The 17194-nt window shown below is 34.6% G+C and overlaps 3 protein-coding genes and 1 long non-coding RNA gene across 4 annotated transcripts; 2 read left to right on the top strand and 2 right to left on the bottom strand.

The window, feature by feature from the left end:
• Window positions 1–1903: 1903 nt before the first annotated feature.
• On the top strand, window positions 1904–3199 carry LOC134281464 (uncharacterized). The gene is made up of 2 exons (XM_062763923.1): window positions 1904–2227; window positions 2852–3199. Exons 1-2 carry the CDS (start codon window positions 1904–1906, stop codon window positions 3197–3199), a joined length of 672 nt encoding a protein of 223 aa, XP_062619907.1.
• A 48-nt stretch (window positions 3200–3247) lies between these two features.
• On the bottom strand, window positions 3248–4095 carry LOC134281461 (uncharacterized). Its single transcript, XR_009995093.1, has 2 exons — window positions 3785–4095; window positions 3248–3436 (listed from the first exon to the last, which is right to left on the bottom strand). It is a non-coding gene; the product is annotated as an uncharacterized LOC134281461 (long non-coding RNA).
• Window positions 4096–4625: 530 nt separating this feature from the next.
• Window positions 4626–5438, top strand: LOC134281465 (uncharacterized). Its single transcript, XM_062763924.1, has one exon. It carries the CDS (start codon window positions 4626–4628, stop codon window positions 5436–5438), a length of 813 nt encoding a protein of 270 aa, XP_062619908.1.
• A 7750-nt stretch (window positions 5439–13188) lies between these two features.
• LOC134281466 (uncharacterized) lies at window positions 13189–16984 on the bottom strand. Its single transcript, XM_062763925.1, has 4 exons — window positions 16895–16984; window positions 14175–14349; window positions 13692–13860; window positions 13189–13387 (listed from the first exon to the last, which is right to left on the bottom strand). Exons 1-4 carry the CDS (start codon window positions 16982–16984, stop codon window positions 13198–13200), a joined length of 624 nt encoding a protein of 207 aa, XP_062619909.1. The 3' UTR covers window positions 13189–13197.
• Between the last annotated feature and the right edge of the window lie 210 nt (window positions 16985–17194).

The following is a 17194-nucleotide window of genomic DNA, read 5'->3' on the forward strand; positions in this document are numbered from 1 at the left end:
GCTAATTATCCTAGTCTATTTTTTCTTAACAGCAAAAGAGGTACATACATGGATAATCTATCTTGTTTCTACGGAAACCCTGTCAAGTTCAGCAACTGCTGTCGCCTTGGTCATGTTAAGGACAGACGAGACGTTCCTTAAAGTCGCTTGATACGATTCTCATTGTTAAAAATATATATTAGATTTTCTTCTTGACTAATAATTGTCCATAAATTGCTTCAACTTTTGTCAAATTATATCCCCAAAGTCCTTTTAATTTAAAAGATATCAAAATTCAAAAGTTAAAAAAATAATTTTTGTTAGGTGTCACAAAAAATAATCCTATGTTGATCATTGTTTATATTGCGTGAAACCACTTTCAAGAAATTAAATTAATCGCTTACATGTTTATATAATGAAGAACGAACCCGAGGATTTTTTCACGACAAAGTACATATAATTATATAACCTGGACAAGGACAATATTTTAGCTCCTTTCAAAAAAAATCATTTAAAATATCTGATCTTCCTTTATTCTTTAAATATTCATATTAATATAAAGATCAAAGTACTGTGAGTACTGAAAGACGGTGGCATGAATGATTTTGTTAATTTTTTCTGGCTAGCAATTACTGGATCTTAATCTGAATTAAAGGCCAATATCCATGTCACGCAATGGGAGTCGAATCCGCTACGTAAGGATAGACTTCTTCAAGTCCGTTAGATAGAATGATCTATCGTTAAAATGATAAATGTTCTACGGACCCGGTTTAACGGCTTGTCCCGAGAACTACATGTACAAGTCCATGAGTCCAAAGTAAACCCGCTACCGTAACGTCAGATGGCGACTTGCAGTAAATAAGATAAAATGTTTTAAGTTTTTGTAAAATGAATTGGGAATTATTTATAATTTTATTCCGATTTTTCACAATATATCTACCTGTATTTTACTATATAAAATTATATTTTTGTACTAAAAAGTAAATTGTGATGAATTCTCACTGTGATCTTGAATGATTACGCACTATCTTACCTGGGTAAGTACATTTGTCATCAAAAAACACAGCAAACTTCAAATAGGTATATGCATTTATAAATAAACAATTGAAAATTATAAAACTCATTTAATGTGTTACGGATGATAATGTCAAAGTGTCTAAAGCAGCGTCAAGTTTCCTCTTTGATAAAAACACGTTGGATAATTCCCACTTGAATCAAGGAATATCATTGATGCATATATTTGAGTTTCCCTTAATTCTTCAAATAACAGTCAGAAACCAATATCGCGCACAAAAGGGGCCTTGTGAAGTTTTTTAGTACTAAAGTTATGGATAAATATTTTTACTATCATTCAACTAAATAATCTTATACATATATATTGGCTATCAACATTGTCAGCGCCTTTCGCTATTTCTGTAGCTGTTTGTACTACCCTTGGATTTAATTCATCTATCGTAAGTCGGAGAACCCTTCTGCTTTGCATAACTACTTAACTTTTCCTCAGAAGCTTTGTATAAACCAGAAACATGCTTAACTAAATACACAGTTCCTCATTTCAGGTACCCGGAAGTGAAAATTATCGTAGAATCTCGCGAGTCACGTGACGAGACTTACAGACCCTATAGACCGTTTCACGATAATTTCCGCACATGCGCATAAGTACTTCCGCAGGGCAAAGCATTTTTTGAGCAACGCCTACTTCCTCGTACAAATAAGAGATTTCAAGCGACGAGAATAAATTGTTTTTAAATGAAACTGTCTGTGTTTTAGCTTAAACATATTTTTTTTTGATTTGATGTTGTGTTTTTACTACAAATAAACAACAGATTCTTAGAAAATATAATAAAAAATCAGCTCTGAACTAGCTTGTCTATATACTCTTTGCGCATATACGGGGACTTCCGTGTTTACATTGACAACAAAGATGGCACACCGGGAGATTTTAAATAGTCAAAAACGGAAAAATATCAACACCCCTATGACTGAAATTCCGTTAAAGCTGAAAATGTCTCCATCTGAAGGTGTCATCCCTGAGATTCAAGGTCACGAAAACCTCCCCCCTCTTCATCTAGCCTCCTATTCGGCACTATCTTCAGACGGCACACCCACTCTTTTTTTTAAAGAAATTTATCTGCACATGGTCCTTAGACTTACAAAAGACGGGGAGCGGGTTAATAACTATAAAGGGCTAGACAAGGCAGTAAAACACTTTGAAGCTGGTGATTTGTCACAAATTATGACTGCCCAGGTAAAAATATTTCATTTTTTTTTTTCATATATATTTATACTTGATATGACCATGCACAGAAAAAAGGAACGTAATTACAAAGTTACAACCAATATAGGTATTCAAAAGAATACAATATTGATAAATAAATTTTTTGTTGTTTGCAAAGTATCTAGTAATTTGACCCTTTGTTCAACATGAATTGAAATCTTAAGCTAATTTATAATGAATCGAGATATCACTAATATTTACCGGAACAACTATTTACAACTTGCATTGTACATGAAAATGCTCTTGTAAGAAATGTTCAACTGTGTATCTGGTAATGCTGACATACACATGTATGTGTTATTAATGTATACATATGATTTATAAAATAGTCATAACTGAACATTTTCAGATTGACAACTCCCTGGAGTACATTAGAGCTTTTTGTTTGGCATCCATAAAAAAAGTCTGTTTTTAAGTCTACATTTGTTTGCTGGAGAGGGGAAAGTATGTTATGCATACTGTGAATGTTCTATTGGGTAAGAAATAAGTTTGCATCTGCAGAGACAAAACTATTTAATGTATGTCTAAACATACTAGTACATTATATATCATATTTTACTGTATAAATTATGTAAATCTTTGATTCATTTCTAGGCTAGCACAATCATGAAGTCACATTGGGGGACTACTAATGTATCTCCATCACCTCTACCTCAGTCAGGTCCTGAGTGCCGACAGCTCTACATCAAAATCCTGTCAGTGGAGCATACCCAGACCAATAAAGATGCAACCAAAACCTCAGCCAAAAAAGAGTGGAATTTTGGTAGACCTAAACTAGGTGAGGGAGGGGAGATTGAGTTCAAGGAGAGAAAACAAATCCACTTTGACCCACGCCATCCTGATCAAAGGTCTTTTGACCTTTCCAGATCCATGCATCAATTGAAGCTGTTAAGGGATGTGTTTCCCAAAACTGGTAACCTTTTTCTTGTTGTTTTCTTTTAGCATAGCTAATTTAGTAAATGCTTAACATTGGGGGAAAACATACAAAGATTAAATCACAAATGCTTTATTTAAAAGCAAAACACATGACAAATACTTTAAAAAATAAAGTGTATAATGCATTTACAAAAAATTAATTATTCAAGAATGTTTATATCTTAGGCATGGCTCAGTTATGGAACATCCCAGATGAAGCCCCGGACATGGAAAGTGAGGTGGAAGTCAGCACAACTGAAGATCCTTAACATATTTTACCTTCTTATGCTAAAAATTAAATTTTTAGAACCTGATATCAATTTTTAGTGAAGTGAAAGCTAAATTTTTCAACGTACATAATTAAATTCAGTAAAACTTTGACATATTTCAAACTCAGTGGTAAGAATATATTAAGCTAAGGAAAAATTGTAAGAATATTTTAAGCTAAGGAAAAATAAAAAATCTGTGAGCCAAACCACGCTGCAACAATACAATAAATTCTTCACTGAACATTTGTGTTAATTCTGGGAACAACTTTACTTCTGATTTGCTTTTTAATGTCATCAAATAAGGTACTTTCTTTACGTTTTGATTGTGTAAAGTAGTACTCACTTTTAACTGTCAACCAAAGGCACATCAAGATTGGTGATCCAGCAGCAGACGGAAAACATCTGGGAAACTAATGGGGCTAAAGAAAGAGAAAGTACACCATCAAATATATGAAAATTCTTTACACGGCCTATAGCTCTTTCAACATGTATTGTAAGCTTTGCTATTTCTTGAGTTTTAAGTACATCTTGAGGAGAAAACTGAGAGGAAGATGAAAGAAAAGGAGGAATATTTAAAGTACAGCCCTTTTTCTCTAGCATATCGGCAATAGTTAACCCCTTATCTGCCATAACCCCATCCCCTTCTTCAAGCATGCCCAGCCCCCGTAGGGGCCCGGGGTGATAAGAATAGGTCCCTGGCACCCCCTTGCATGTCGTATGAGGCGACTAAATGGGGCATTCTGTTGGCCGTGGGTTGCGACCCGTGTTGGTGGAGAAGGGGATCCTGGTGGCTGAGGTCTGCAGGTGCTGGGTGTAATGCACCTGTCCGACCAACACTCCACTTTGGCCCCATATTCATTTAGACGGGAGGTCAAGTTTGGCCCGACTTGATCAATCGGCTAGTCATGCCGAGCTGATTATATCTACATGCCATAGTATTGATGTGTTGCTTTTTTCACTATCCGTTTTCCTGTTTTGCAATTTCCAGTACGCCGACGTTTCCATGTTGATATTTATATATTAAGCGGTGGCTAAGGGTCAATCAGGCATATCATGTCTGAGTATAGTTTCTTTGTATCCTCTTGGTATCAGTCTTACGGGATGACCGTTTGACTGAATATCGCCCTTGTTGGCGCTCCGAGGTGGGCGGGGAGCAAGGATTTTGAATTCTTTCTAATACAATCATGGCTCTCTCAAAAAAACGTTGCTATCCAGCAGGTTTCGATATTACTATAAACGATGAACAACTGAATTCTATCGTGGAACACTGGCCCCGCTTCATCACACTTGAAGCACAACTATCAGACCAACATACGAAGCCTTTAACAAAGGTATCGCCATTTGTCATTCAAAAAGGTATTCAAGGAATCATTGGTACTCCTAAATCTATTAAAAAGTTGAGATCCGGTGCTCTTCTTCTTGAAGTAAACAAAAAACAACAATCAACTTCTTTGTTAGATTTGAAAATGCTTGCCAATATTCCTGTTGTTGGTAAAATCCACAGTGGATTGAATCAGAGCAAAGGTATCCTTTTCGACAGGGATCACGACCTGGATGATATTCCTGAACAGGAAATCCAATCTGAGTTGGAATCCCAGGGAGTGGTCTCTGTGAAAAGGTTTACCAAAAAGCGTAATGACAACATAGAACCAACAAATACCTACCTTCTGACCTTTGGCATACCAATATTACCGACAAGTATTAAAGTTGGGCTTTATAATATGAAAGTCGAAATGTTCGTTCCAAATCCTCTGCGTTGTTTTAAATGTCAGAGGTTTGGACACGGACAATCCAATTATAAAAGTTCTGAAACATGCTTCAGGTGTGGTGAGGAGGGGCATGATGGTAAAGGTTGCCATAACGACCCCAAATGCAAAAACTGCAAGGGCGGGCATATGGCTTCCTCCAAACACTGCCCTATGTGGAAAAAAGAGAAAGAAATACAAAAGGTCAAAGCTGAAAAAGGATACCTTATCCAGAGGCCAAAAAATTGGTAAACATATACAGTAGTCCAAAGCCAAATTTAACTTTTGCAACTGTTGTTAAATCGTCCTCTTTGAAGGACATGTCTACACAAGTCTCTGAGAAAGACTTTCCTCAGCAGACTTCATCATGTCAAACGCCCCTGTCATCTCAAGACAAGGGTAAAAACACTTCAATGCCTGCTTCTGCAGGTCCTACAGCTCCTGCTGCTCCAAAAACCGTAGCTGTGTCTACATCAAAGCCAGCAGCCTGGAGCAAACTAACATCATCTGGGAGAAACAAGAGGCCCATGGGCCTTATAGGTCACCTGAGCATTATGCAACAACTTTCCAGTGATTGAATTTGATTAATGTTTTAATCCAGATGCTATGGCATTCACAATTTTGAAATAGGCACCATTGATCATCATAACAATACACTTAGCAGTTGCTTAGTTTGTTTACTTAATACCCATAGGCAGGGTAGGGGAACAAAAAATGCATTTCAAGTAATCAGTATTATTCAGCATGATCAGTAATGCCCCAATCACACATGAACCCCTGACTCTTAGGCCTAGATCCACACATTGCACAATTTTTGAAAAAGCACCCTTGCTTTTCAAAAATATTTGATAAATACCAAGGAGCAGATTTCAAACAATTCATCCAGTTTCAGTATATAAGTACAGCCCCCCCCCCCCTCCTTTATGGTACCCCTGACCCTGAAATTCACAATTCTGGAAGATTAGGACCCTTACTCATCATAACTATATAGGTAGTTCATCTGCTTAATACCAAGGAGCAGAGAAGAAAACTTTTAAAGATTTAGTGTATTTTCATTGTATAATCGATAAAGCCCCACCCTATCACTAGAATCCCTGACCATGGGGCCATAAAATTCACAATTTTGGAAGAGGAACTCTTGCTCATCATAACTATGCACTTATTTAGTTTATTTAATACCCAGAAGCAGAGAAGAAGATTTTCAGAGAATTCATGTATTTTCACTATATAATCTAAAGAGCCCCCCCCCCCTACACCAGAACCCCTGACCCTGGGGCCATCGAATTCACAATTTTGGTAGAAGCAGTCTTGCTCATCATAACAAAGCACTTAGTTAGTTAATTCAATACCCAGGAGCAGAGAAGAAGATTTTCAAAGAATTCAAGTATTTTCACTACATAATCTACAGAGCCTCCCCTCCCCCTTACACCAGAACCCCTGATCCTGGGGCCATAAAATTAACAATTTTGGTAGAGGCACTCTTGCTCATCATAACTATGCACTTATTTAGTTTATTTAATACCCAGGAGCAGAGAAGAAGATTTTCAGAGAATTCATGTATTTTCACTATATAATCTATAGAGCCCCCCCCCCTTTCACCAGAACCCCTGACCCTGGGGCCATAGAATTCACAATTTTGGTAGAGACACTCTTGCTCATCATAACTATGCACTTATTTAGTTTATTTAATACCCAGAAGCAGAGAAGAAGATTTTCAAAGAATTCATGTATTTTCACTATATAATCTAAAGTCCCCCCCCCTTACACCAGAACCCCTGACCCAGGGGCCATAAAATTCACAATTTTGGTAGAGGCACTCTTGCTCATCATAACTATGCACTTAGTTAGTTTATTTAATACCCAGGAGCAGAGAAGAAGATTTTCAAAGAATTCATGAAATTTCACTATATAATCTATAGAGCCCCACCCTAACACCAGAACCCCTGACCCTGGGGCCATAAAATTCACAATTTTGGTAGAGGCACTCTTGCTCATCATAATTATACACTTAGTTAGTTTATTTAATACCCAGGAGCAGAGAAGAAGATTTTCAAAGAATTCATGAAATTTCACTATATACTTATTTAGCCCCACCCTAACACCAGAACCCCTGACCCCGGGGCCATGAATTTCACAATTTTGGTAGAGGACTTAATGCTGATTACAGTCATGCAAACAGTTTGACTGCTTGATGTCCAGGAGTAAAGAAGGAAGATTTTTAAAGATTGCACTAATTTTAGTGGTTTTTGCCCCACCCCCCAGGCCCCAGGGGGGCAGGGCCCATGAAATTCACAATTTTTGTTCCCCTTCACCCATAGATGCTTTATGTTAAATTTGGTTGAAATTGGTTCAGTGGTTTCAGAGAAGAAGCTGAAAATGTTCAAATGTTAACGCACGACGCACGACGAACGACGACGGACGAAAAGTGATAGCAATAGGTCACCTGAGTTTACTCAGGTGACCTAAAAACAGATCTCCCTCTAAAAACAATTCAAAACAGGAGAGTGATCGGTTACCTAAAGCGGCTGTCACTCTCCACAATAAATTTGGGATCTTCGAGGAGATGGATGTAACACCATGCCAATCCTCCTCGCGAGTCCGAAGTGTGTCACCCCCCAAAAGTAAAGGGAGGATATCCCCCATTACTCATAAAAAATGAGTCATCCTAGTATTATACAATGGAATTGTCGAGGTTTTAAAGTCAACTTTAATGAATTATCATTACTTATTCAGGACCATAACCCAGTAGCTATATGTTTACAAGAAACACATTTAAAAGAAACAGATAAAATTAATATTAAAAATTACAGTATGTATAACTACTATGCTCAAACTGAAAGAGCGTCTGGTGGTTCTTCTTTAGCAATTAACAATAAATATATTCATAGCCAACTAGATTTAAAAACAAATCTTCAGGCAGTAGCTGTACGCCTTTCACTTGAAAAAACAATAACTCTTTGTTCTGTATATGTTCCTCCAAACTATCATTTACAAGCTTTAGAACTTACAAAGTTAATACAACAACTTCCAGCTCCATTTATGATTGTGGGTGACTTTAATGCTCATAATCCATTATGGGGCAGCGATAAAATAACAGAAAAAGGAAAGATAATTGAGGATGCAATATCACACCATAATCTTTGTATACTAAATAACGGCTCTAGCACCTATCTGCATCCGGGTAATGGTTCATATTCTTCAATAGATATTACTTTAGTAGACCCTTCTTTACTCTTGGATTTTAGTTGGTCAGTACATGACGATTTATGTGGAAGTGATCAATTCCTAATTATCATTAAACTAGATGTATCCTTTGAAAATATTTCTATTCCAAACTGGAAGCTAAACAAGGCTGATTGGATACATTTTGAAAACTTATGCTTACAAAATATTTCGTCCGAAAAATTCGAGAACAATCCTGATCCTATCAAAAAATTTATTGAAATCCTATTAACTTATGCAAATAAAAGTATACCTAAAACCTCGACAAAGACCTCTAAAAGTAAAAAACCATGGTTTACGGAAGAATGCAATGATGCTATTAAAGCTCGCAAAAAAGCAGAGAGACAATTCAATCGAATACCAACATCAGCAAATTTGAGCAATTTTCGTATATTTAGAGCAAAAGCTCGCAGAACTATTAACTTTAATAAGCGAAAATCTTGGAAAAGATTCATTTCCAGCCTTAATTCTCATACTCCTATTAATAAGGTCTGGAATGCAATTAGAAAAATAAAAGGTAAAGGTCCTGAAAAATATCAACATCTTAATGTTCGAAATAAAATTATTACGAATAAAAATGAGATATCAAATGAAATAGGTAATACAATTTCTAAAAATTCCTCCAACAAAAATATCACCCCAAAGTTTAGTAAACATAAAAAATCACAAGAAAAGAAAATATTAGATTTTACATCTCAAAACAATGAATGTTACAATCACCCATTTACTTTAAATGAACTTCAGAAATCTTTAGATAAATCCCACGACACAGCAGTAGGACCGGATGAAATCCATTATCAAATAATTAAACACCTTCCTTTAAAAAGTAAAGAATGTCTTCTGCAAATTTCATATGGAGAAATGACGTGCAGTTTATTCATGAGGTTGATCCCACGTGATTTAATTCTCATTAATATTCATAAGATCCTGGAAAAACTCAAATTATATCATTTCTTTAATTTTTTAATACAAAAACATGCAGGACTTTTTTGTTTGAATTTCTTTGAGCACTCGACGCATCTAAATGGGTAGAATTTAGCGTTATCGTCAGTTGGCAATTAATGATACCGTATGTTTCAATAATTAGTAGGTCAGGCAAATGCAAAAATTGCTGTTTTAAAATTTAAAAAGCGGTCGTAACTCTTCATACAATTTTATAACAGCAATATTTTCCGAAAATAGACCTTTGTTTGCACCTATAAATCGGCGGAAGAACTATGTCATCATGCAATAAACACTTACATTTTATCACCAAAAATGATAAAAACACAAATTCAGTTCTCTTTTCTTCATTAAAACAGTGTACTCTCGCTTCGAATTTTCAAATCAAAAAGGCGGTCACAACTTTCACTTTGGCATCAACATCATTGTTATTTCCGGTAGAGGATATAAAGGAAAAACAAAAGATCGGCGGAAGAACTTTATCCGAAATAGTTAGAATATAAAAATTAGCAATTTTTTGTAAGTTCTCTATGTAATCCTTTATAGAATCCGCCGCCATTATAGCTCCAATATGGCGAATATGTAAATGGGCAGAATGAACGCCATTTCTCCATATGTTCAATACGATTTGGGAGCAGGGTCATTTTCCACCTTCCTGGACCCAAGCTACAGTAATTCCCATCCCAAAGCCTGGTAAGGATCACACAGATCCAAATAATTACCGTCCTATTGCGTTAACAAGTTGTTTGTGTAAAACCATGGAAAGGATGATAAATGAACGTCTTATATGGTTTCTTGAAACTAATAACATTTTAACTAATATTCAGTGTGGTGTTAGGAAAAACCGCAGTACTATTGAGCAGTTGGTGAGACTGGAAACCTATATTCGAGATGCTTTTATTAAAAAAGAGCATGTTATATCTGTCTTTTTTGATTTAGAAAAAGCATATGATACTACATGGAGACATGGCATTTTAGATGACCTCTATACTATGGGTCTTAAAGGACATTTACCTAATTTTATCAAGAATTTCTTGAAAGTAACTCTATTCAGTATAAAAATCAACAACTTAACAGAAGTTCTTGAAAATGATATGCATGGAAGTTTATATGTTGATGATTTTGTACTTTGTTTTAAATCCAAAAATATGAACTATATTGAACGAAAATTGCAGAGTTGTCTAAATAAAATTCAAAATTGGGCTGATGTAAATGGATTTAAATTTCCAAAAAACAAAACCGCATGTGTTCATTTTTGTTCCAAACGGAAAGCGCATGACGAACCACGTCTGCTGCTCGATGGAAATCCAATTAAGGTTGTAAAAGAAATAAAGTTTTTAGGTATAATTTTTGATAGTAAACTTTCTTTTGTATCACATATAAAAATGCTTAAAGAAAAATGCACGAAGGCTTTAGATATTATTAAAGTAATTGCAAAAACAAAATGGGGGGCAGATAAAAATACTCTTTTAAAACTATATCGTTCTTTAGTAAGATCCAAGTTAGATTATGGTTGTATTGTGTATGGCTCGGCAAGAACTTCTTACGTTAAAGCTCTTGATGCAATTCACCACCAAGGCCTTAGACTGTGCTTGGGAGCTTTTCGAACTTCTCTTAAAGACAGTTTATATGTCGAGGCAAATGAACCACCCCTCGACTTACGTAGAATTAAACTTTCCCTACAATATATTCTGAAATTAAAAGCAAATGTTAATAATCTTGCTTATAACTGTGTTTTTTATCCGCAGAATGAGGACTTGTATCCTAAAAGAAAAACGTGTATAAAACCACTTGGCCTACGATGTAAAAAGCATATTAGAGACTCTGACCTTCCTTTGGATATTATAAAACCCTCAAATTTTTCTGAAATACCGCCCTGGAAATTAATAAAACCAAGTGTTGATATATCTTTAACTGAATTTAAGAAATCAGAAACAAATTCTCTTATTTTTAAACAGAAATTAGCCGAAATAAAACATTCTAATGGCCCTACAGTCGAGATCTATACAGATGGTTCGAAAGACAGGGATACAGTTGCGTCAGCTGCAGTAATTGATAATAATATTTTTTCAACACGTCTTCCAAATGAAGCAACAATATTTACTGCGGAAGCGAAAGCCATACAACTTGCATTTGAATATATAAAATCTTCCAGTGAAACATATTTACTATATTTTCGGACTCTCTTTCCTGCTTACAATCCATTAGAAACAGGAATTTTGATCACCCTTATATTTTAGATATATTGATACAGTATAATTATTTCGCTCAACAGGGTAAAACAGTTAATTTTTGTTGGATTCCGAGCCACATCGGCATCTCTGGAAATACTAAGGCTGACAATGCAGCAAAAACAGCACTTCAACATGAAATTACTTTATTCAAAATTCCCTACACAGATTTGACTTACCTAGTTAAAATTTATGTCGATTCTATTTGGCAAATTTATTGGAATTTTTGTGATGAAAGTAAGCTTTATGCTATTGAAAACAAAGTTAACAAATCATGTGACTTCGGTCTGAAACGTCAAGACGAAGTAATTATATCAAGAATTACGTATCGGTCACTCTAAAATTACACATGACTACTTGCTGAATCGGGAGTCTCAGCCGGAGTGTATATCCTGTGACTGTCCGATAACTGTTAATCATATTTTATCAGAATGTTCTGACTTTTCGCCAATTCGAAGTAAACTTTTTGGTAACGCAAAAACGATGTATGACCTTTTTAAAAATGTCAATGTTCATGCAATTGTGGAATATTTACATGAAACTGATTTTTACAATAAAATATAGAAATGACTAGATTAATTTTATAGGATGTATTTAGATGATTTTATTTTTAACAGTTTACATATTTTTAAATTTCAAGTCCGTCGGATGGGACGTTAAATGGTGCCCCGTGTCGAGGATAACAACCCCCTTGGCACGCAAAAGACCGTTTCTCTGGAGTTCGATAAAGAGAAGGCTCATTGGGGGCCGCCAGAGAAACCAAAAGCTTTCAAAAACCGGTTAATACTTGCCCGCCAAAATATGGCTGAAATATTGCCGACTTGGCGTTAAACAATATGAAATCAATCAATCAATCAAGCATGCCCAGGAGTAGGGACTTCTCGATCATCTGTCGATCAGAGACTCTACCACCAAATCCTTCTGAAACAAGAGAAATAACACCAGATGGAGTAATGCCAATTAGAAATTTAACAGTTGTGTGATGCTTATAATGTGAAAAAGACAAATTCTGATTAACAAGACTGCTAGATTTCTGAACAAATATTTCTGTACAATCTAAAATAACTCTTAAATTTGGAAAAGAATGAAAACAAGACGGCATGTTCCTTTGAATGATGTCCCGAGATGGAAAAGGGTTCAACGGTCTCAGTTCCTGGAACAGCAGGCACACCCAGGTAGTGAAATACTGCGAGTAGGTCCCAACCGACACTCCTAAAAAATAAATACACATGTATAAATAAAAATTGTATGCCCAAAATAATTACAAGGATACAATTTTTGTATTTTTAGCAAGAGTGTTGAGATAGCAAATATTGAATATCACTAACAAATTATTCCCCATTAGAAGTTACCATTCTTTTTCTGTTCACTATTAAATTGATTGAAATATATTGTGCTGAAATTAAATACTGATTTCTAAGGGAAAATTGCTACATGTGTTTCACTAAAAATTCCACCATTATATGGTACAATATTTCTGAAGAGCTGGCAGATCTTTTAATGTAAATTTCATGCCTTTTTTTATTTGAATAATATATTTTCATATTATTCTTATTAGTTTACATGTAATGTATAACACTTTTTTAAATTTTGAAAAAAAAATCCTGACAAGGCTTTTAGCTCAAACACATTACAAAGCGTTCAGCAATATCTTCAACATATAATCCAATTTTAAGTCGCATCATCGTGGCAAGAAACTGGTCTATTGGCTCCAATGACATCACACGTCTAGGTCGTGTCCTCTCTCCAGGGGTAACAGCAGAACCTCTCCAGTAAACCATCTCTTTGCACTTGGGCACTAGGTAGCTGCATATATAGATTTTATATGTTATTTTATTTGTATGTACAGTTTATTTTTTAATTATGTCATTTTAGAGTTTAGTAACATTATATTTCCAATGAATACAAGTGTGCTTTTTCAAGTCTAAAACACAAATATAATAATAAAACATTTTCTAAATAACTCAAATATTCTTTGAAAAATGCAGCTAGACTAAGTGTTAAATTAACTACAAATTTATACAAACACATTGTTAAAGTGTAAACAAATTAATTTATATTATTTAAATTTGATAATTTTTGCTTAATTTTTTTTAGATTAATCAATTACTTGAATAGCCACATGAAAACTGCAAAGCTAGGCATTCCAGTGTAGAATTTCGTCTTGGTGTTATCATCCTTTATCTTGTCAACCGACAACTTGTGACCCTGTAACCTCCTCAGCTCAGCTTTCAAGGCCATGTTCTCTTGTAACAGTGGGTCTGGATCACACTGTACACCTACATTGAATGGTACATGTATCAAGAGAAAATATAGAGGCAGGTCGTATATACATTGAATCCTTATCAGTATCAATAAGAAATACACATGAATTTAATATTACTTTGTCTTCTACATACAAGTAGTGTCTTGGCTCATATAAAGTTTATTTATCAATTCTAAGAAATGATCATTTTCTTCATTGAATAGAGCACAAATGTATTATGTAGAAATGATAAGTTATGGATGACATTGTGTTATATCATTGTTTTGGACAGAGATGCATAAAAATGCATTTTGATTAAATCTCAATTCTCATGGGCAGCTATCATACCCATATCTCTTGTGTGCTTGACCCCAATGTCAACGTCGTCCTGCTCCGGCTCTTCTCTCTCTGGATCCTGGCCTTCTTCCTCCTCACTCTTCGCGTAAGACGAGTGGCTGAACAAGGAAAAGCTCAACTGCTTACCCTCTCGCTCCTTCTGCCTGTCCTCTGCTTCTCTAAAATCCTACATTGTACATATAAAAATTAAATTTCAGTTCAGCTTATAGAGCATTTTCTCTACTGATTTACAAATGCTTGTTATATATGTTTGTATATTTTAAAATCAAATTAATTTTTTTAATGCATGGGCTGGTCCACTGGGGATGTTGATGATATCAAATTCTATTTTAAAAACAACCAAAAGTCTCTGTCGAGACTGAAGCTCTACTGGTTTGTACTTATAGCAAAGGAAGAGAAAAGTACTGAAGCAGTTGGAAATTGAAACTTTTCAACAGCAATAAATATAATAATGATCCTTGATTAAGTCTCTTTATGTTCTTAGTGTAGTCTACTTGCATGCCACATTATATTATAATCAGACTAAAACTGTATTTGGAGTAGCATTTTGAGAGTATTTAACAGAAATTTCTATTTTTAGTAACCATGGCAACACCATTCATTGATGTGAAAAACTGATACACAGAATTATGTACCTTAGTGTAGTCTACTTGTTTGCCAAGTTATATTGAAATCAGACCAAAACTGTAGGAGGAGTAGCATTATGAAAGAATTTCATAGAAATTTCTATTTTTAATAACCACGACAACACCGTTCATCGAAATCAAAAACCAATACACTGAATTATGTATCTTACTGTAGTCTACTTGTGTGCCAAGTTATATTGAAATCAGACTAAAACTGTAGGAGGAGTAGCATTTTGAAAGAATTTCACAAAAATTTCTATTTTTAGTAACCACGGCAACATCGTTCATCGAAATCAAAAACCGATACACAGAATTATGTATCTTAGTGTAGTCTACTTTTGTGCCAAGTAATATTAAAATCAGACCAAAACTGTAGGAGGAGTAGCGTTTTGAAAAATTGTTTACAGACGGACAGACAGAGAGACAGACGGACGACGGACACCTTGCTATCGCATAAGCTCTTCTGGTCTCTGACCAGTAGAGCTAAAAATGAAGATATATTGAAAGAATTTAAAAGAATTGATTTTTAGGTCACCTGATTAAACTCAGGTGACCTATTGCTATCACTTTTCGTCCGTTGTCGTGCGTTAACATTAGAACATTTTCAGCTTCTTCTCTGAAACCACTGAATCAATTTCAACCAAATTTGGCATATAGTATTATATTATCATCAATAAAATTGTGCAGAAATTTTTAAATGCTGTCAAGCTCAAAGGCTATTTGAATATATCTATTAGTTTTAAAGGGGGTGGGGGGTGGGGGGGAAATATTAATTGCACACATAATAACACTTTACATTTAATCAAAATACCAGATAAAATAATAAATCAAAATGAACTTTCTTGAAGCATTTTGAAACTGAAAAAATTTAATACAAATTATATAATCTTGTTACATTTTTATGTTTTGTTTTGTTTTTGTTTTTTTGGGGGGGGGGGTGTAATCAAAATAGCAATAATTTAATGATTAAAACGATACATACTATATGAAAATTTCATGTGGTCACAGAATAAAATTAAAGCCAGAAAGAAATTGTGACCTATTTTCGGGCGTTTGGTGTTGTAGTCTAACCCAACCTAATTTCACATAATGACATACAATCAGCACTGGCATATTTCTACTGTTAATACACATGCTCCTGATATATCATGAAGTTGTTTAAAATCATAATGGCATGAAACTTACTTAAAATATAAATAAAACAATCACTTTATCAAGTGAAAACATGGATGGCAATTTACTTGTAATGTGTATCTTGAACTTAACTGCTAAACATTGTCATCCTGACATGGACCGTGTAGATTCCATGCGAGATTTTGAGAACCAGGGTAAACATGGTATACACCCTGTAGAAATGTTTAATATATTTTTTTATTAATGATTTTATTAAAAGGTCTTTATTAATCATTATTTTTTAAATAAGATCTTTAAAATTGCTACAGTAAATGATAAGCTTTCTCTCTCTCTTTTCTCTCTATCTCTCTTCGAAAGCTGACGAGGTATTCATTTAACTTAAGATTTGAAAGGCCTGGGGAAGTTACAAGTATTATTCCAGCAGTTTCTACAATGAAGGATGTTTTTTTAAAAATATATATATTTTTATAAATATCCTGAGATACCGGTATCTGGCTTTCATATCGTGATATACATGAATTATTTTGTTGGGTAATAATACCGCAATATACTGATATACATGTACCTGTAATATTGCACAGTCCTACCTTTTAATGTATCGCATTTGTTTCTACATTTTCTGCATAATACACCATCTTTGCACTCAGTCATAAAGTATTTTCTTAGAATCTTTCTTGTGCTTTTATTCACAGGCCGTCTTTCACTAGGCTTTGTCCTTTTTTTTGGCAAAGTATGCAAGGATAAAATTTTGGTCCACAACCTGGCATTTTTTCCTAAAATAAATTACATGTGCATAATTATTGACCATGTTTACTTTAAATAATTTTCAAGTCATCAACCATGCATTTGATCCGAGGGAAGTACTCTAAGGAACAGATCACTAGTATTAATTTTTTTCTTCATAGAACAAAAAGTTCATTAATTAAAAAAAAAAATCATGTAACTCTGTACCCCTGCTAAAGGAAAAAAGGCCCGGCACGTACAGATCTCAGGGGGTTGGGTGTCAAAAGGGGACTCAAATACAAACCAAAACACAGCCATCTCTGTTTTTAAAATTCATTATTTTTTTCTACCTGCAATCTCAAGACAGGTACATGTAGAACAAAATATTTCACTTAAATATTATAGAAAATATGTTCTAATTATAAAATCATCTATGAGGAACTTTATGTTATATATGTATAGTTATTACACGCATTTCTTCTTTACTTTGAAAGATAGAAAGCAAGAGAAAAAAAAAAAACGTTGGCT

Source organism: Saccostrea cucullata, unplaced genomic scaffold, assembly GCF_032062105.1.
Source record: "Saccostrea cucullata isolate Sc308-1 unplaced genomic scaffold, CSIRO_AGI_Scuc_v1 ctg1479, whole genome shotgun sequence".
In the NCBI taxonomy this organism is placed as follows: domain Eukaryota; kingdom Metazoa; phylum Mollusca; class Bivalvia; order Ostreida; family Ostreidae; genus Saccostrea; species Saccostrea cuccullata.

Bases quoted from the DNA above. Each gene is read 5' to 3' on its own strand.
- LOC134281465 (XM_062763924.1), top strand. From the start codon at position 4,626: ATGGCTCTCTCAAAAAAACGTTGCTATCCAGCAGGTTTCGATATTACT.
- LOC134281464 (XM_062763923.1), top strand. From the start codon at position 1,904: ATGGCACACCGGGAGATTTTAAATAGTCAAAAACGGAAAAATATCAAC. The intron at 2,228-2,851 runs GTAAAAATATTT...ATTCATTTCTAG, and splicing joins CACAAATTATGACTGCCCAG to GCTAGCACAATCATGAAGTC.
- LOC134281466 (XM_062763925.1), bottom strand. From the start codon at position 16,984: ATGGCTGTGTTTTGGTTTGTATTTGAGTCCCCTTTTGACACCCAACCC. The intron at 13,861-14,174 runs GTATGATAGCTG...CATTCAATGTAG, and splicing joins CAAGCACACAAGAGATATGG to GTGTACAGTGTGATCCAGAC. The intron at 13,388-13,691 runs GTAATTGATTAA...CTATATATGCAG, and splicing joins GTTTTCATGTGGCTATTCAA to CTACCTAGTGCCCAAGTGCA.